This window comes from Electrophorus electricus, chromosome 4 (genome assembly GCF_013358815.1).
Source record: "Electrophorus electricus isolate fEleEle1 chromosome 4, fEleEle1.pri, whole genome shotgun sequence".
NCBI lineage: Eukaryota > Metazoa > Chordata > Actinopteri > Gymnotiformes > Gymnotidae > Electrophorus > Electrophorus electricus.
In genome coordinates this window covers 17,198,243-17,218,675 of record NC_049538.1, presented here as the reverse complement: position 1 = coordinate 17,218,675, position 20,433 = coordinate 17,198,243, and the positions used below count along the sequence as shown (strand labels likewise).

The window sequence follows — 20,433 nt, the reverse complement described above, 5'->3', positions numbered from 1 at the left end:
TTTAAATCTCTTCTTCTTTTGTAAACAAATTTTCTGGTTTGTGATTAGACGAAAAAACGCTATACCCTGTGTCAATGCAAGCATGTATAGAAATTTATTTTTAAATTAATATATCTATTGTCCATTTTGTTAAAATTAATGCATCCACTTTACTTCAGCAACATTACTTAAAAATATATGGGAAATCCCCTTAAAAAACTTACATGACATAATTTACGTCTGCCTCAAGTTAACATTAAATAGAGTTTACATAAAAACATCTGACTTCAAACAGGCTACAAAAACCAACCACACCTCGGCAGTTCAAAACCAAGTATGCAACAATCTGTAGATGTCATTAGACCTTGATATCAGTCAGATATTCACTAGAGTCCCATATTGTGTGGAAGCACAGTATATTAGTTAATGTTAGTGAGTAGAGTAATTACATAATAATTGGAGCTGTCCGTGATCCTGCTCATTATCTTTATTGTTTTAACTATTGAACTGAAGGATGACATCCTTCTATCAGCATCTGATTATAAAACTTAATTTAGCATGGTGGGGGGGAGACCTTCCAGTATCTCTAGTGATTTTAGTAATAGCATGCTTATTTTTGGTTACTTATAACAAGTAAATGTAAGTAAATGCCGAATAACAAGTAAAATGTAAGCAAACTTGATTGGACTTAATTTCTCAAATTAACAATTCTCAGATTCTTTGGGTTTGGTGCATGTGTGTATGTTAGGAGTTCCAGCCACATAGGGATCATATGTGGGCAGATGATACACATGGTCTACTGCTCTAGGGACAAAAAAAACAGGCAGCATGACAAGAGCACTAACTCAGAGTCCAGCAAAGACCATGGTGCTGATGCTTCTCTGCAGAGTCGTGACCTTACGGAGTGAAACTCTTTCAGCAGCTGTTAAAAATTTCAACTTGCCTCCAGACGGTCCTTTTCCTTCAAGCTCAGGTCCTGTACAAGAGGCCTGGGAGTTTGAGGGTCCTGTGTAGTATCTTGGCTGTTCCCAGGACTACACTCCTCTGGATCTCGGATATTGTTCCTGGGATCTGCTGCAGCCACTCTCCCATTTTGGGGGTCACAGCCCTTAGTGCTCCGATTACCATGGGAACCACTGTTTCCTTCACTTTCCACATCTTTTCTAGCTGTTCTTGGTATTTTTCAAGCATTTCATGTTCCTCTATCTGGATCTTAGCTTGGTCGTTCTCCAACACCTTCGAGTGTGTATTCCATTTTGACCTCGGAACTTCCAGCCCATACTTGGCACAGGCAACTTGTTTATGTCATCCTGGATAGAGGCTTTGATGTTCACTAATACTCTGGCCCCCCTCTTTGCACTTAGTGTACATTCTCAGGGTTCTGGATTGTAGCTGCCTTCAACATCAGTTGTTACGTTCTGTTCTACCTCAGTTCTAGTTACTTTCCCTTGCCTCGTAACCATCCGACCACGCTTATCCAGTCCAAATGACATTCTGATGCCATTGCTGTATATCCTGGTGACAATGGCAGAAGCCTGATGTAACCTAATAGAGTTGTGTATATGTGCAGAAACCTTTGCGGGATCCATCGGAAAAATTGACAGACATTACTGCACATAAAGTAAACTAACATAGTACACAAACTCTTCAAAGAAAGTAGGTTTAGTACAAAAGGACAATGTTCTTGATCAACGATGCAAGCAAAACTGTAGTAATATGTAGTGCTAAAAGTAGTTGTACTGTTAGAAGAGGTCCTTTAATATCATTATTCGACCACTAGGGGACAGTCCTTTTTTATAATTGCATAGCCTGATAATTTGCTGAACTTGCTACTTCCAATTCAATTGCTTTATTTTACTATTTAGAAGAAAACATTTCATTTCACAATTCTTTTGCTTAAAAACAAGATATAACAGGTTTTTATTTCATTTGCTTTAATGTTTCATAAACAACAGTTTCTAACAGCCTCTCTTCATGTTACCATATCAGGGCCACTACATCAGTGCCACTGATCCAGAGAGGTGCAGAATATACTAGATTATAGTTCATAAAAAGTATTATAAAAGAAACTATTTTATGCACTCCAGTCTTGCTGGGGACAGAATATGACTCAGCTTTCTTTAAATGTATTAGAATAGTGATATTTATTTGCTTTTGGGCGAGTTAATATTTCAAACATTCTCCAAGATCAGTTGCAAACATTAACTAAGTGTGTTTTATACCTAATTTGTCCTAATAGTTACTAAACAAGCATGGAAATGCAAACTGACATAAAGTCTAAATAAAGTTGGCATAAGAACAGGTTAAAAGTTATTGCCTATAGTCAGTAAAGTAAAATAGGCAATATTTTTCAGATCTAGATGAAGTACAGTCTAGTCTTGTACTAAATGGAATGGAATGCCAAATCCAGGAATGCTAATTTCCAAGGATTGTTTTCCAAAGATTTCCCCAAATATAAAAATAGAAAATGTTTTACATCTGTCTTAAATCTATCTACAGTCTGTTCTGGTACATGACCCCTTCTGAAACAAAGCAGTGTGTGATAATTGTATTAATTAAAAATACAGTATTTCATAACCAAATGCAAGAAACTATTGAGATGTGATTTACCTGCTATGTTTGATATGACACCTTAAAGTGATTAAATTCAGGTCAAACTCACCCCCATTTACTGTTTAACTGTTATGTCAATGATGAGTATGAGCTCTGCCCCATTCCTGACCTCCCTGCAAGCTGTCATACTGTGGACAAGCAAGTGGAGACCCACAATTCACCAAGCCTGGACAGGCCAGGGAGGGAGAAGAAGTTCACAGGACAGGCTGAATATGCCACGGGTGCATCATTTGGCTCAAATGAGCTAAATAAAAGACTGGGACTAACTCAGTGATTGAGTACATAAACTGAACTCAACTTTATTTATATAGAACTTTTAACAACAGACATTGGCTCAAAGCAATATTAGAGGAATTCAGATCTAGACCACTAATGTATAAGACAAAGTTGACAATGGCAATGAAAAATGATTTTGGCAACTTAAGGAAGAAGTCTTGGGAGAAGCCAGAGTCCAAAGTAAAATGGGTCCTTCTGCAGCAACACCAGTAGCATTCAGAAACAATTTAATTGTGGATAGTGAACATGCAAGAGAGTGTAAAGTGCGTAAGATTCAAGAGCTAAATGCATAATTGTATATAACAACTCATGCAGGAATAGACTTGTATAATCTTTGTCTTGTCTAATCTTTGTCTTGCCCTCTTGATTAGATTTCATTCTCAATATAAAGAGAACCAAGTGTTATTTAAGATACCCTACCATACTTGCATAAGGTCACAGACAATGTCACCATGTGTGAATAGGATTAGGTAGTTAAGGGTTCACTGTTGATTGGGGAATAATACAGAGGTAAATGTTTCATAATCTGTGACTGGTAGTATCCCAGGTGCGATAAATACTATTTCTTTTTTGTTTTTTTTCTCTTTTGCTTAGCTACACAAGATATTGAGGACAATGTTCACCACTTTCTGAGATATCTGAAACAGGTTACCTATAGCAGCAAGCCAGAAGCTGATTGACTGGGGAATTTTTCTGAGTCCCTATGTCATAAATTATTTACACCAAACAGGATGCACAGGATAACAGACAGTGGCACTTACACTGAAAAATCACAACAGAATTGGTTTTACATAAGTGCCCAGGGCTACGCTTACTTACACTTAACTCAGACATGTTCTGAATTTGTTTTTTCTGTAGTAGATGGTAACACTGTCACCCTTGAATTTTGGAATGCAATATTTTTAATTAAAATATCCTATGAAAGTAAAGAGGTCGATAATAACTACCCGATTGAACTTCCTTCATAACTTTTAGATTACTTGGCTATTCATTTTCTCCTTTATTTATGTTTGACTTCAACAGGTGTGAACTTATTGTACACTTATGTACGCTTGTTCTTTAGAATATAATTGCAATACTTAATACTTTTCAGTAGGGCTTTAATAATAGACGTGCCTATTAAACATGCTGGAATTGTACAGTTCAGTTTCGTATAGGTTTGTGCAATCCGCAGTGATCAAATTGCTGTTGGGGGCATTTTCCGCACGCGCTTTCCCACAAGGCCACGTACGGACGTCATCAGCGCTCAGTGACTCTTCAGGAGAGCAGGAAACAGGAGATAGCGAGAGCGCCGACCGGGAACGGTGTCGGTGAACGTCGAGTTTTAGGGCAGAAAGTCCTGGATTTCAACAAAACATTTCGGATTTATCGGCTAGAACTCGAGTGAATGTGGAACTGCTTGAGGAAGATGACATTTTATATTTAGGATTTGTTTTTTAACCTAGGCGGTTTACGTACAGTGTACAGTGGTTTCCCGACGTTTCTTATGCCTTTGGATCCTACAGCTTGGGCTGCTTTTCTTCTGCACGAATCCGATGATGTGGTGACGCGGCTCAATAGCTGATAAGAAAACTAAAGGATACATGTTTTTGGGTTTTCTTTTGCTTCCTTTTGCCTTAAGTACAACTTAATAATCGGCAAGAGGAACAAAAACACTTTTTCAAGGCTCAGCCTAGTGTTTTAGCTAGCTAGCAGTTCAGCACCCATTGCTTACTATTCTTTGGGAAGTTTAGCTTGCATGCTCGCTAGTTAGCTAGCTAACCTAGATAGCTACCAATTTTATCTGTAGGGTTAACATAAATGTTTCTTGGTCAAACACAATTTGTAATGACATTTTCTTAATCCGTCTAAATATAAATAGGCACAACAATGGTTCTGGAAGATAGATAATGTCAACAAACGTTGTTTTATATTACGTTTTTTACTTTAGCTAGCTAGCTATGTGTTCTTTTCAAAGTATATGAGTTAGATAATTGCTACTAGTTAACTAGCTAACTACTAGTTAAATTGGCTAGCTAGCTAGTTAACGTTTGGAGAATAATGTTACTCTGGAGTGATTGAGGCCTTGGATTTTTTGGTTTTGGGCAAGCTTCTCCAACACATGAGGTGACTGTAAATTACTTAATCCAGTGGATGGATTCAGTGTTTCGAATGGCTTGGAGAATAACTTGCAACTAACCGGTATAATTGAATCTGCCTTGAGTGAAAGCCGGGGTCTGACTGGACTGACTCAACGAACACAGGCTGACACTTCACCAAACCTGCAAAGGTAACTTGGACAAAGTATTTGGCGAAATCTATAATGTGGTGTATGTGTGAATGCAAAAATTAATATCCGTGTACATTCTTGTTTCCATGCTGTTTTTCTTTTGTCTCCAGAACATTGTTAAATGGCAACTGTAGAAATGTACTTTGCGGTAGCTAGGGATAATGGCTTGGAGATTCAGCTCGTTTGTAGTAAATTATTTTCCTTTTCATTAAAGTTACTTCTTGCTTGTCTCGCGGAACCAGTTTTACCACTTTTAAGGATAGTTAAAAGCCATCATAAAGGATGGATCTGTCTATCTATTAAGTGCGTCAGGGTATTGTGCTCTATCTATAACTAGCTGGGCTGGCTACCCTGAGTTATTATGACTAACCTTTCAGTAGTCACGCAGTAGTATCACTTGGATCCTTTCAAAGCATGCACGGTCCGCACTGTGAATATAAAAGCGACGTTAGAGGTTCGGTTACCGACCATTGTGTGGCATTGTCGAAAGGTGAGGGTGGCTCATACCCATTGGTCGGTTGCTTGCTCAGCGGGCACGCGGTTCCTAGGTGTCCATCTGTCAATCCGTCTCGTGCTAATCAGAGCCGGGGAGCTGAGCCCCCATCATTACTATTGTAAAGCTCTTTGCGTTTGACCTCTTTTTGGGTGCATAGCAACGTTGCAGTCCATTTGACAAGGCAAAATTAGGTTAAAATCCACTCTCCCCTATTCCCTGCCATTAATTCTCTCTCGGTTAGATGTGCAGTATCTGACAAGGTGGGGGAGGTGCTGGCTGTGAACAGCTTCCCTCTCATTAGGACGAGTTGGATGGCTAAGGGAGCTACAGTAGTGAATATCTCGGGCACTCAACTGAGCACAATGGTTTTTGAAAGGAACTGTGTTTGGGCTGAGGATAGTGATGGGTGATGTATCTCCATCACTGTGATGGGAGTGAATTCAGTTTGTCTAGATAACTTTGGCTGATCTCCATAAGTTTAAATCAGTACAAATCCACCTTAAATATCAGACTTGGCTTCGTGATACGTAGCCCAGATTCAGCAGTCCATAATGCACTGTATATGGTATGTAAAGGATTTGCCCTTGTTCAGCCTAATGCTGTCTGTATCCTTTGTGATTTCCTCAGTAGGCTACTGTGCACTGGAATGTAGATGTATTTTGGAATGTCATTGCTAGGTTTCTACAGTGCTACAATATTGGCCCTTCTTTGTTTGTTAGTAGGCTTACAGATATGTAGCTAGCTAAGGAAGGGAGAGGTTTGAGATATTCGTAACATATTCTGGGTTGCTGAGTAAGCACTTTTTTTTTCTCGACAGATCAGTGTTTTTCATCGATTTATAGGTCTTTTGCAGTGTATGTGTGATTTCGAAACTATCAGTCCCTGGCAGCTTTCTGATGGCTTCAAAAATAAGGGAAAAAGAAGGCAGCATTTCTGCATGATCTGTCATATTTTAGACCAGCATGTTCAGTTTGTTATCTGTTTTACCTCCCAGATGATGTGTGAGGTGATGCCCACCATTAGTGAGTCAGAGGTTGGGAGTAATGGCAGTGGGCGGGGCTCTGGCTCACCACTGCAGTCAGACTCAGAGGGGCACTTTGAGTCGCTGATGGTGTCCATGTTGGAGGAGAGAGACCGGCTGCTGGAGACTCTCCGAGAGACCCAGGAGAACCTAGGCCTGACTCAGAGCAAGCTCCACGAGATCAGCCATGAACGAGACTCCCTCCAGAGGCAGCTCAACACTGCCCTACCTCAGGTAAGGTTGCCCAATGACAGTGTCTATTTGAAATATAGTTCTTGCTTCCAAGTAGACATTATTGTCAAGGAAATACACGCTGAACAGGTGGAAATTCTTAATGTCAGCCTGGCTAATATAGGAATATGGAACAAATTTATTATACTTGTAAACCAAACTTAGCACCTGCAATGTCCCATGCCGAATAACATAAGTGGTCAAGCAGGCTTGCAGAAGGAAAGGATGGAATTTATGTTCTCTTCTATTTTGCAGTGTTGAGAATGGTTCCATGGCTTGTCTGGCTTCATTGTCATGTGGAGTAGTTGCAGTCTTAGGGTTTTTGTATGAATGTGTTGAGATGATGGCAGCTTTAGCAAATGGGGTGTAAGGTTGCCTACACATTTTTTGGCATGAAATGATGTGAAAAACTACTGCTACCCTGGGAAGTGAATCTGAATTGTGAGAAACAACAATCAGTTCAGTCATTCAGGTTAATATGTTTGGATAAAAAAATGATGCTTCCATGCTCAAAGGTAATGTTTTCCTTTATTTTCTGTCCCATATGTTAAAATAACACAACAACCCATTTACAAGGGCAGAGTTTGGAATGTTTTTGGCATGGGTTGTTCTGAAGCTACTGGATCAAAAACAGGAGGCTTTAATTCTCACTGTCTCTTAGCAGATGGCCATACTGATTGAGACACAATATGGACCGTCTGTTCAGTGGGTGCCGGTCAGGTGGAGGAGAGGTTTGAATGTTAAGCCTGACGCATGCAGCAAGCAATTTTCACCTAATTTTTGATTTGCATCAGCGACTCACAGCGTGCAGTACATGATTTACCCTGCAGCTTCACAAGGCAGAAGTGTAAAAAGTGGAACCAAAGTCTGTTTCTCTTCACTGCTGAACAGCAGTAGGGGGAAAGTGCTCTGTAGCATATACACATAGGGCAGTACTGCTTGACACTTTCCCTAGAGTAATGGAATTCAGATCATTAAGGCTTAAACATATACTGGCGGTTAAAATGCAGTGTATTGTGAAAGATTTCTGTGCAATTTGTTATAAGGAGGTCTGGTTGAATTTGGAGGTCATCGATGTTGGATAAAGATTGTCCTAACGAGTTAGTGTACAAAACATGTAATAGTACAAATAATTAATTTTTTACTAACAATTGCACAACACTGTTTCTAGACAAAAGGTCTGTAAAAGGTAAGCTAGTTTAAGATTCAACTTGATATGGTTGTTTCTTTTATTAATTGAGTTGAATTGCTGCTCAGAAGCATTATGTTTGCAAATGTGCTCTCTGCTTGTTTAACAACAGTCTTAATGTTATGTTTGTGTTCTAATGAGACAGTTTTAGATGTAAACTTAAGTGTTATATGAACTTGATAAACTGTAGTTTAGGAGTTGATGTCCAAGTAGACATGTAATGGTAAAACCTAATTGAATGGACATGGACTGTAGGTTTGGTGTTCTTTCAGTATTCTCCATAGAAATGTTTCTGTACCGGTACAGCATTTATCTTTTTCTGTTGTTATTGCCAAGCTATGTTTGGGAATTCCGAATGGTTAAATAAAAGTAAAATACAATAGAGATGTTTTTGAGCTTTTTACCTAATCTTTATCTGTAAAGCTTTACTCATTTGGATGGAATGCTTGTGATTTAACACCAGCTATGTTTACACTTGTTGAATGTTGTCAGTTTTACTTTAAGTGTAGGCTCATCTTGGATATCTGTAAAATAATATTCAGTTATCTATTGTTATACATGTTTGATCTTGTCCATTAATGTTTAAGTTGATATCCATGTATTGCGCTATCTATGTGTTTACGACCAGATAGCAGGTCCTTTAGGTTAATTCTGCATAGCCAACACTGTAGGCAGATCTTGTAAGGCACAAAGTGCAGGCAGAGTGAAGTGTGTTCCATTTAGTCCTGTGTAACAATATGATTATTTAGTTATTAAATACACTGATGGATTTGTTTGCTTTTTGACATTTGGTTTGTTTTGTAAGTTCATATCTTTGGACTACTTAAGGCAGACAATGAAATTGTGGCAATGTTGTTTATTATCTGGCTCTGCTGCTGGTGCTGCTACATAAGAAACTGAAATCAGCCCTAAGATGAGCTGAGCAAAAATTCTCTCATCCATGGTGTTCTAAAAAATTGCTTAGCTGTCATTCATGGCAAAGCTCATTCCTGTCACCAGTGGAGTTAGGCAACACTAATGTGTTTTTTTATTTATTTATTTTCTTCAGAGGAGCTGGTGGTTTGTACAAGATAGTTAAGTACTAGCACTTTCAAGTGCTGCACTACAGAGCATTTTGAAATCATGGGTTCATTTGATTAACACTAATGAATGCTAATTGGTCTTAGTTAACCAGCAATGCCAGATTGGCACCAGAGCTCTTGAAAAGCTACGTTCAGCCATGTAGCAAAGCATTACTGAAGTCAGTCACTCTGAAAGTGGTTACTTTTTCTGCCCCTGAACAGCACTCAGCTTGGCCAAACAAAGAATCATGGAGAAACAAATCTGGCAACAATTCTGGCAACCGGCAAGATGCATCTGTAGTAGTAGTAGTAATTAAAGTTTGGAGTTGTAATATTTTTAGTAGTATTTTCTTGGCCAGAAAGGCATGAAGTGGATGCAGAAGTCATCATGGAAAATATAATGGCCTGTATTCTCATTTTCAGGACTTTATAGTGCCTTTATATGTTTTAGATCAGATTCAGAGAAAGAAGTAGGTTATGGGAGTGTAATCAGGCTTATGTGCAATCTGGGTAGATAGTCAGTGTGGAAATCTGGCTGAGAGTTTGGTGACATGAGTGCTGAAGTAGAAGTATGGCAAGCAGTGCTTGAAGGTGGGACATGCCCAGTACTCCCTTATTCACCTGTTGCCTTGTGTATCGGCCAGTAGCAGCAAATCATTAACTAGTACATTCTGAATTTGTGTTATGAGAGAATACTGATTTTCACAACATAATTTACTCAAACTGTATGCCAAACTATTAATTTTATAATAATAATGCTAGTAGTAATACATAATTACTTAATGTAATATCTGTATGATACTGTAGCGTGTGCATGGGCACGCGCAGGTGGGTTTTTTGTGCCCACACAAATACACATCATTTGATTGTTTGACCAACAATCATATTTACTCACATTATTGATAACATTGTAGCTTGCTGTGGTAGTGGTAGCTTTAGCTGGTTTTGCTACATCAACAGGCTCCTTGCTGCTAGGACTAGCGTTAATGTTAGCCTGGTGCTCCCGGCCTGCGTTTATTACTGGTACTGGCTCAGACTGTTGTTATTGTGTGACTCTCGCAATCTCTTTGTGCCTTTTTGGAGTCAGGCCAACATCGTAGTTTAGAATTAACATTACTTAGAATAGCATTAGCGTTACTTGTTCTAGACTTGTAGAGAAAACGGGAACAGGTTAGCATCATGTAGTGCCTGCCGGGTAATGAAGTTTATATAGGATCATTATGAATTTCCCTGAACCTGATCTGGAGAGGGCAGAAAAGAGTACGGAGCTTAGGGAAAGTGCCATAAGAAAAAAATCACGATGCACCAAAGAGTAAAATGTAGAAGCGCCAGTACTCTGTCATGGTAAGTGCTGGCTCACGTCGAGTACTGATGCTATAAAAGAGATTTCCCCCCTTTCCTACATGGACTAATGAAAGCGGTTTGAACAAATGTAATGGCTGTGTGTCGACTGGGCAAATAAGAGTAGGATTAGTAGTATACTTGTAAGCGTTCATACTTGGAATGCAGCTCAGTGTTTCATTCTCAAATAAGCGTATAGAACCCTTAAGTTACTCACTCATGTGGAGAATGCTTTGTTTGACTGTAATTATCTAATAATTGCATGATTTTTGTTGGATTTGATTGAATTACCCTGAGCCTGCACTGTTGCAATTGCAAGCTTACTTTAGGGTCCCCTAAAGTGCTATTTGGTATGGAAAGAGCCTTTTTCTCCAGCTCTTCACTTCTCCCTGTCGGAAGCCTTATTGATTCTGTCTCCACTGAGACTGACAAACTGCTCCTTGGGGAGGAGGAAGGCCATGCGGAGAGCTGGAGTGGCCGGAGATTCACGCCGGAAACAAGCGAGCTCATTCACGCTTGGCCTGTTGTGCCGCTCTGTGGGGGGATTGGCCCGCTAATACTGCTGAAATCCTGGAGCGCTGGGCAGAAACACGGTGCGCGCTGCGGGACCGAGCTGCACAGAGGGACACTTGGTAACACTTCATATTTGCAGCCTGGACCATTGCATGCAGCATTTTTTGATTGTGGACATCCTTAAAACCAGAATGGAATTCTGAATTATTCAGAATCCATTATTATTGTTTCTGTTATAGCCTTGACAATGAAGAAACTGTTAAATATCAGTGTATATTATAAAAATGCCTGCACTATAAGGATATTTTTAATTAAAGTAAAAGGTCTATGAAGAAAATTACTTCTGTTTTTAGTAGCTATTGTCTTGGATGAAGGAATGATAAACAGATGGTGTACCACAGGAGGGGGGAAATCTGTGTAGCCTTCCAATGTGCTCTCTTAAAAAGGATGAATCAACCTGATCAAGTAAGCCTTATCATGTATACTGAAGCTTCCTTTTTCTTTAGACATGCTCATAAGAGCTGATGCATTTTATTTTGGAGATGTACTTACATGTACTCTTTTTGTTAGCAGGATGGGTGTGTCTGCATGCGTATGTGTATGTCTGTGTGGGATGCATGTTGCAGTTTAAAGAGCACAGCTAAACACCCTGTTTCCTTCCTGTCTCGCCGCAAGAGCTTTTTAAATAGATAACTCCTAGTCTCTCCCCCCCATCTCTCTTGTTCTTTCCCTTCTCTGTGCTGTCAGAATACCCAGCCTTGGGCCTCAGAAGGCTGGCTTTGAAGCCCCCCCCCCCCTCGCTGCCATTCCTGCGTCCTGTCCAGGCTCCTCCCGGAGCTAGTGCCTCTCCTGAGGAATGCAAACATTCCGTGGGCCAGGGCTCACTGTGAGGTGGGCAGGGCTGGACACCTCACTGGGGTCAGTGCTGGGTGTGCTACTGCTGTAGGAGAGTTAAGTCCGATTTGGGAAAAGAAGGGGTGTGTGTGTGTGTGTGTGTGTGTGTGTGTGTGTGTGGGGGGAGCTGGCGGAACTTCATATTTGTGTACTTCTACTTTCTGCCTTTTTTAGCTACTATTTTTAAACTTAATTAATTTGTTTTTTTTAAAGGCGGCATTGTGTTGGCTGTGTACACACACAGAGTTGGGTGCATTCTATATATGTATATTCTAACTATGTTGTGAGAGATTAGACTTTTTTCTACAGTATATTAATATCTCCATAATTTCTCATTTGTATGGCCACTTTATATAAACCTGACAAACTGTTATTTCACAGTAAAGTGTAAGCATGCAAAGCCACCACGACTCTCTTATTTTATCTATTATAAATACATTTTCATTTTATTTAATTGTTTTGCTTAGCAAAGGTAATTCTGAATCTTGCAAAACATTTGCCTTTGTTATACATTAGTACATATAGGAGTCACGATCCAGCATCTTGCTAAACTGTTTTTGGAGAAGCATGAAAACTTTGTATTAAGAAAAGCTTTTAAATATCTGCACAGTTTCCATATTCAGATATGCCTTTGAGTTCGGCAGCATCCATGCCAATTCCCAAGGCTCTGGCTGTTGCTGTTTTTTTTTTTCTGCTTTCTATTTCACACTTCCTCACTAGCTGAAATGCCTCTGTAGCTCATCATAATATGCTAATTTATCTAACTCATGCTGTTGCCAGGCTGAATGTATGAAGGAGAACTAAATGAATATAGTATAATTATACTTCAGGCAGCTCGTAATCGCGTTACATATTTTTGTATTATATCTATGCTATGTGCTATCTATGCTTTTGCTATGACCTATTTCTTCAGTGTTTGTGTCTGTTTCTCAGGTCAGTTCCCAGAGCAGAGGGCTGTTCGTGTATAGCCCTGTCCTGTTCTCTTTAATTGGGCTAAAGGGGTCTGTCCTCTCTCTGGCTGTGGAAGTTTGTGGTTAGGGTTAAGTGTGTGTGCAAGTGAATGGAAGAGCTCTGTTCTGGGTTTAGTCTTTAACCTTTGTCAGCACAGTGGGTGCTTTGTGTTTATGGGAAAGAGGAACCCACTCCACGTGATATACATTATGTGTGTATGTGCATATTACACACACACACACACACACACACACACACACACACACACACACACACACACACACACACATATATATGTGTATATATATATGTGTACGTGTATGTGTGTGTGTGTGTGTATGTATATATATATGTATATATATATATATATATATATATATATATATATATATATATATATATATATATATATATATATATATATATATATATGTATATATATATGTATATATAGACACACACACACACAGTTGCTTACCCTGTTGCCAAATACCAATTCTAGCTTGAGATCCGTTATAGATTTGATAGAGGCAGTAGTTTCTGCTCGATGTGGATTGTTTAATGGTGCAGGGCAAGCTAGAGGGCTAGATTCTTAACCTAGGACTTTAATAGAGGGCTAATCAGGCTGCATAGCTGGGTTCTGTAACACTGCTCAAGAGCCACTTTGAGCAGGCAGTGGACACTATTGATTTTACACTAAAAGCCAGCCGTTATATCCATGGAAAGTCTGACTGTTGAATTCCCCACAGTTTTTTCCCTTTTATTTTTCCATGTATTGGAAGTATGAGGAGCCAGCGCCAACATTCATTACTTACTCCAGCTGCTGTAAGGATGCTGTTTCCTGCCTTCACACTGTCTTCCTCTGACTCTTCAGCTCTTCCTCTCTACACCTCTGCCGTCCCTTTCTCACGCACTCCCTCTCTGTCTTTGTCTTGGCCTCACCACTTCTTTTTTTTTTTTTCTTTTTTCCCATCTCGCAAGTGTTCTTTTTCTGTCTTATTTCTGTGATCCTGCCTCGCCTGTGCAGCTGCTTTCAGTGATGTCCACCTACTTCTCTCGGTCCGTCTTGGCCAGGCCGTCTTTAGCTCACCCATTCATAGGCAGGGCCTGGTTGTCCACACGGGACTGCAGATACTGCGCACAATTTTAGTGATTCCCGCAAGTTCACCATTTGTAATGTGGGAAATTCCAGCACACATGAGTCTTAACCACATCTAGATAAGAATCATTAAGTGAATCCACAGAACTAAATAAGTCCAATCAATACCCCAGGTGGTGCGTTATTACTTCAGACTGTAGTTAAACAGCCAGTAGAAACACTTGCAACATCTCATTAATATCAGGATAAGCCATTTGGCATCTGGTTGTATCAGTGTCCATATCTTCACAGTGTGGTAAACATTCCCACATCGGATAAAAATTAGCTGCTTTTTGTCAATGGGATTCTATTAAATGCTTTTTGTTGAAAAAAAGACAAATATATTGAGAAGGTAAAAGAAAATCACTAATAAAAATTTTGAGAATAGAACAGAAAAAAGATGTTGCTTTTAAATGTGTTTTTAAATATGCATGGTGAGTTTATTGAACAAGAGTGGGATTTCTACCAAAAGTGTATAACCCTCCATTTGACAAAAGAGCTACTTCAAAAATTCAAAAAATCATTTAGGGCACTGCGAGGTGGGGGATCATTACATGTACTATTGCTTTTATAAGAGCATTCTGGCTATAACATTCCTAAATCCAGTGACAACCCCATTACTGTGTGAGTTTTAGTTTTTTAATTCTCTTCTACCAGTCAAGCTTGCTTTGCACTATTGTTGCAGCCTGTGCAGAGAAGTTTTTTGCAAATCGTCTGAGCCTCCACCATAGGCCTTGGACTGGAAGTGTATATTAGTCGTACAGCACATCTCTGAGATCAGTGGATTGGTGTTGGATTTCCCCCTCAGCTCCTGTTTGTGTGTGCTCTTTCAGCCCAGCTATGCATGGGAACCAAATCTGATCTGTGGTACCATGAAAATATTGTTCCTTGTTTTTTATGTAGTAAGAATGGCACATGATGGGGGTGGGAATGTTGATGGGTATGGGAGTGATGGGTAAAGTCTTTACCCAGTGCTTCACGAAACTTCTGTCTGAAACTCCTCTATTACAGCTGACACTTCAATGCAGCTGACGTCACAAAGACCTACTATGTTCACATGCTAGCGAGCCTTGATGCACAAACACACTAAGAAGTCGTTCCTTCTGCCATGGATTTTATGTTGACATCATGTGACACTGTACATCACATTAAAAAAAAAACAGACTGTGTAGTCAATGGTTTTCATTGAATTAATTATGGATAGTAATTCATTTTGAATCCGTATAGCAGTCTTTTCCCTTACTGTCCTGCAGTTCATTTTGCAGCCTTGTGGTTCATCAGAGTGTTTGTCAGATGGTTTTAACAGTCCACCCGCACAGGTCACATTCTGCCACCCATAAGCCGCATGTTACTTTTGAGGCGGTCTTTGATTCTGGTCCTGCATGCAGAGATGACTACACTTCTGGCAGATAGTACTCAGTGAACTATCACACATTCCTCCTGGCACTCGCCTCCACAGATGCCATATGCAGTTGTGCTGCTGACGCCGGCTGCTTCGGCCCGGCAAAAGTGACTGCTCAACACCATTCCCTGCTTCCTTCTTATCCTGCCGGTGTACATGCATTTAGTTTACAACACTGCCAGAGGAGTTGGAAGAGTTGGAACGGTGGCTGTCCGAGCTGTGAAGGGCCCTGTCGGCGCTGTGCAGACTGCTTGCTGCTGTTGCTGTGACAGAGTACAGTTATGCTCCAGGGATACATGCATTTCCCTAAATAAAGTTTTGGCACTGTTAACTCAGATGTCCAGGGACAAAAGCACCTAGGCTGTGTTCCCTTCTTCAGTGTTCTTAATCTTTTTATTAGTTTTGGGTTTTCAGGAGGTTCACAGATTTGTGGAAATTAAGAATCTGTTCGTACTATTGGGCTGATGGTGAGACTGGGCATGATGAGCAGTAGTTGTTGTATGAATGATAATAATTTTGCATCATGTTGCTTCTCATGGGATTGAACATTACAACTAAAATCTGTTGCTTGCATCAGCTCTCGATTTCTAGATCAGCTGTTTGCTCCTTTGCAAAATGCAAAAAACATTTAATAATTTTTTTCCCCAGGTGAAAATTAAAATTTCCTTTAGATATCACTCCAAAATGGGAATCCTCCCCACCCCACAGTGGGGAAAAAAAATAGTTTGGGGAAAGTTTAAAATGTTTGATTCTGTGCCCACGAGTTGTTTGATGTGCTGTTTGTGTTCCTGTCTATCTGGAAAGGGATTGTAGATTATACAGCCATGAAGTTGCAAGATATATTTTGGCCTTTGCCTTTTCCTTTAGTTCCTTTTTTTGTCCCCCCATTAATTTTTTTATATCAGAAAACACCACAACCGAAAGCTCGGTGTTCTTTTACAAGGGGGAAAAAATTACACCGCTCCTTTTTCACATTCCTTTTATGTACTGGAATGTTTTGAGCAATATATCTTTACACTCAATGGGATGGCAAAAGCAGCGAGTGTGAGGGGTAGAGGGAGGGAGGGATGTGGAGGAGGGGGAGCGGCAATCGACGCAGACAAAGGCCGGTCTGTTCCAGCTGAATCGGCAGGTTTGCCAGGCCAGTCCAGCACCAGATGTGAGTTGAAATTGCAGGCTCGGAGAGAGGGCCGCGGCGTGGCGTCAACGGCCATGGCCACTGGCCCGGCCGTGGAGAGAGCAGACCCTCTGTGGGCCCCTCAGCACTGAGTGCTGCCGTTGACGACCTGCTGCACCAGCCCTGCGAAGCCCCCAATGCCTCAGCTGGATTCCACACTGGCTTATGTAACGCTTAGTGGCCAGTCAGCACCGTCTGAACCTTGGAAGTATGAGACCTCAGTTCCACCGAGCTACTGAAAAGTGACGGATCTGAAAGTAGTTAGCCATGGTGAAAGCTTTTCAGGAATAAACTTGCTGTGCAGTAAGAGTGGAATTGGCAGCAGTTTGCTGCTTATAATGGGACTTAAGGCATTGCTGTATTTCCCATCTTTTCTTAAGGAAAGCCATGTTATGGTCCAAATAACATTTGGATTGTTTTGTTATTGATTCTAAGTAAAATGATATTCCGATTTACTCTTTTGCATCAGATGATGAGTTTCTATTTACACTAATTGAAATCTGGTGAGAGTTCAGAACATGGATTAAGATCCTTTTTCCAAGATGCTCCTCCTTCTCAACCAAGTGCTATTCCATTTCTAATGGGAATACAATTGTCATCAAAATTTTACAAGAGACAAGACAATGATCTCCTGTTGTGGAAAATATATTTAGTCAGTATATTCCAACAAAATACCACAGGTTCTGTATGAATAATTTTTGTTCTCAATGATGCCAAAACATTCTCTTCCTATCTGAGATGTTTTACACTCATGGAGCCTACAAATTGAACTGGAGTATAGAGATTTGACATTCTGCAGCAAAGGGCCTCATCATTAATGCTCGACTGCTGGGGAAGGGAGAGTTTGTTTTAAATGGACCACTTTTACATCTGAGTTGTTCTTTACTCTGTATGCAGAAAATACAGGAGCCTTTTGGTGGCCATACAGGCTGCTACTGGTCTGAAATTCTTTGGGAGTTAATATATTACAAAAGCCATCCAAAGGTAACAAAGTAATCAGATTGTTACTTTAATATATTAGTTCTTTGGATTAGGTTACAGATGCACTTTTTAATAAAACTAATCAATAATCTATACCAGAATATATTATATTACCCTACCAACCCTGGTTAGGAAATAATTAATTTTAAGGAAATTAAATTATAAATTGTTCTAGGTAGAAGTTTTAGATTACTATGGTTTCCTAAAAATAAATGTTCCTAAAATAAATATAATGTAATACCTTTTGATTGCTTGTGTTGAACATGACGAGGCTCACTCTAGTGTGTGTTCCATATGAGTGAACCTGCTGAGCATTGACACAGGCTGTACTAAATGGATGGAGGTTTGGCTAACTAATTGAATAGTTGGATGGCGCGTAGATTGATCCTCTGTTGACAGGGTCACGCTGACAGATGAGCTTCTCAATAGTAACTTCATCCTCCATGTTTTCTCCTGCTCAACATCTGCTGGCCGGCAGAGGGGCCCAGGAGCAGCACACTGCCTCATTAGTGCTCTGCATGCACTCTTGCATATTTCATGATGCCGTGCAGCTTGCTTGTGTGGGCACAGAGCATTGCCTGGGATCGCCTTAAACAGATAAACCTCATCCCCTTAACTGCCCAGTTGCAGAGCCAAATAGTTAACCTTTGTCTCCTAATTGCGCCCTCTTCTTGTGTTTGATGTTTCGCAAATGGCATAACACATACCTGGAGTTTTTTCACAGTCACTTACTTGTTCACTACTGTTGAGTGAAATGTTTTAGCTATGCAAGAGGGGCCTTTCTTTACTTATCCACCAACAACCCTCTCAATATTATTTCATTCCAACTCATACCTTCCAACCTCTCTGCTAATGAAGCAGGTAGCTGTGTCAGTGTTTGATGACTGCAAAAATGCGTTTCTGCCATTTGTGTTGCAATAACCATTGCTTAATAGGGGATCACTGATGATGCATAGACGGTTTCATTTACACTCGGGTTCATCTATTTATTGTTCCTTTATTTTTTACATCTTTTTACTGTAGGATTATTGAATGTGAAAATCATCCCCCAAATTTGGTGCATGAGTTGTTGGTGGCATTCTCCTCTTCTCATTTAGGCGCTCTCCCATTTTTAAACAGCCGTTGACTGTTCTGGTGGTTAGGTGGGTTGGGATTCTGTGATTTACTAAACATTTCTTTATCAGCATTGCTCAATCCAGGAATATGTGGTGTCACTGCTAATCCATACTCAGTATTCAAGGCCCACATGGTCTGGACTTAAATTGCTCTTTCCTTGCATCTGTGCACCCAAATAACTTTCTCCTAATAAGCTCTTTCAGTTTTAGTTTGAGTAATCAAGGAAATGTTTTTCCATTGAATTTTTTGAGGTATCATGCCATAGCTAGAACACAAAACAACTTCTTTTAGAAGTATTTTTGTGTCAAGAAAATGGTCCTGCTCATTAGTTGGTTGGGCCTGTTGAACGAATACCTCTACAGAATAACAAACTGGATTGTGAACAGGACCTGTTTACATCTCACACTGACTGATTTGCAACTCCTCCCCTCCATGTCTCTAAGAATGCTGAATTCGATCCCTAGCTTTGGCCCGCCTTGCCCCAACAACCCTCCAGTGACATCACACAGCCGATACTGAGAGCAGGTGGAGTGTTAGTATATGGTCTGGGGCGTGTCACTCTACCATGGCTCCCATCAGCACTAACTTCCCTTGCAGCCGGACTATGTCATGGGAACGGTGGGGGAGCTTCAGTCTGTAAGTGGCATCTAGCTCTCTTCTTGGGTGTACGCCTCAATGGGCCTCTGAGGTTGATGTGAGGTTATTATTCTGCAGGTTAGGAGATTTATGCCACTTGGGTTCCGATCATTCATCCGTTGGCATGGTTTCGATTGCAGCATCTGTTTGCGCTCCTCTGAAGGCTGGACGCTGGTGATGGGATGACAGGCTACTGTCTGACGCAAAAAGCCCACCCAGTAAGCGTGAGTCATAGCGGGGACTGGTGCTTAAGTGCCCGGAGTTTACAGTGCGTGTTTGAGCAAACAGAGGCAGCCACCTGTTTTTCCATCAGCCCTCCACGTCCTCCATCCTGTTCCACTGATTCCAATCAAGCTGGAACTGTTCCTTGCTCGGCCTGTGATGTATGAGGTGCATTTGCATCATGGAGAGATGATGAGCGAGGCTGCCACAAACCCCCGCCAACACACACACACACACGTGCACACACACACACAGACACACTCTCTCACACTCATTAATGACTGTCCAGTAAAGAATCTGCATTTTTATTCAGCATAATAGGACCTCTTGTCACTGCTGTCCAGTGTGCAGTCAATTATAGTTTTATCCCTTTAAACTGTCCTGCATTAGTAGTATATGGGGTAGCTAATTTACATTTGAGCATTTGGTATTATCCAGACTGACTTGCAAAAATGTACAAACAGAAGGCAGAGTGAAATAAAAAATACATGGAGAATATTACATATTCATACCCATTGATAACTAACACAGGAATCCACTTCAAGGCTAAGGCATTGATCAAATGCAAGGGTAACAAGGGATAAAAAAAAGCATAACTAATCTAATATGTTTCAGTTAGCAAAAAATATTTTCTGGGAAAGCACATAAATAACTGTCTCCTTAAATACTTGCAGTAAAGCTTCTGCATTGCCAAACTTGCATGTACATGGGAACAAAGCATTGCTATGAAAGAGTCAAAATAGGGCTGGCCAAGAAAAAGCCTGACGAAACTGCTCTTAAGACCACAGCAGGAGTTCAGAAATAAGGAGTATTGGTCCTAAGAAAGAAGATTGTTCCTCTGCCGAGGGGCAAGGGCCCTAAATCAGCAGGGATTTTGCCTTGTTGGCATTTTTAGATTTTAAGGAAGTAACATGCCGAGCATCTGAG

At 40.4% G+C, this 20,433-nt stretch overlaps 1 protein-coding gene across 16 annotated transcripts in view; it reads left to right on the top strand.

Moving 5' to 3' along the window:
* Positions 1 to 4,112: 4,112 nt before the first annotated feature.
* Positions 4,113 to 20,433, top strand: part of ppfia1 (PTPRF interacting protein alpha 1) — a 61,219-nt gene continuing 44,898 nt past the window's right edge. For 15 of the 16 annotated variants that reach the window (XM_035525767.1, XM_035525771.1, XM_035525770.1 and 12 more), the window contains exons 1-2: positions 4,114 to 5,137; positions 6,628 to 6,888. In XM_035525767.1, the coding sequence (XP_035381660.1) occupies positions 6,628 to 6,888 (261 nt within the window). In that variant the 5' untranslated portion in view covers positions 4,114 to 5,137. Of the gene's footprint in view, positions 5,138 to 6,627; positions 6,889 to 20,433 lie in introns of all 16 variants that reach the window. The other variant, XM_027011924.2, reaches the window with a different exon arrangement.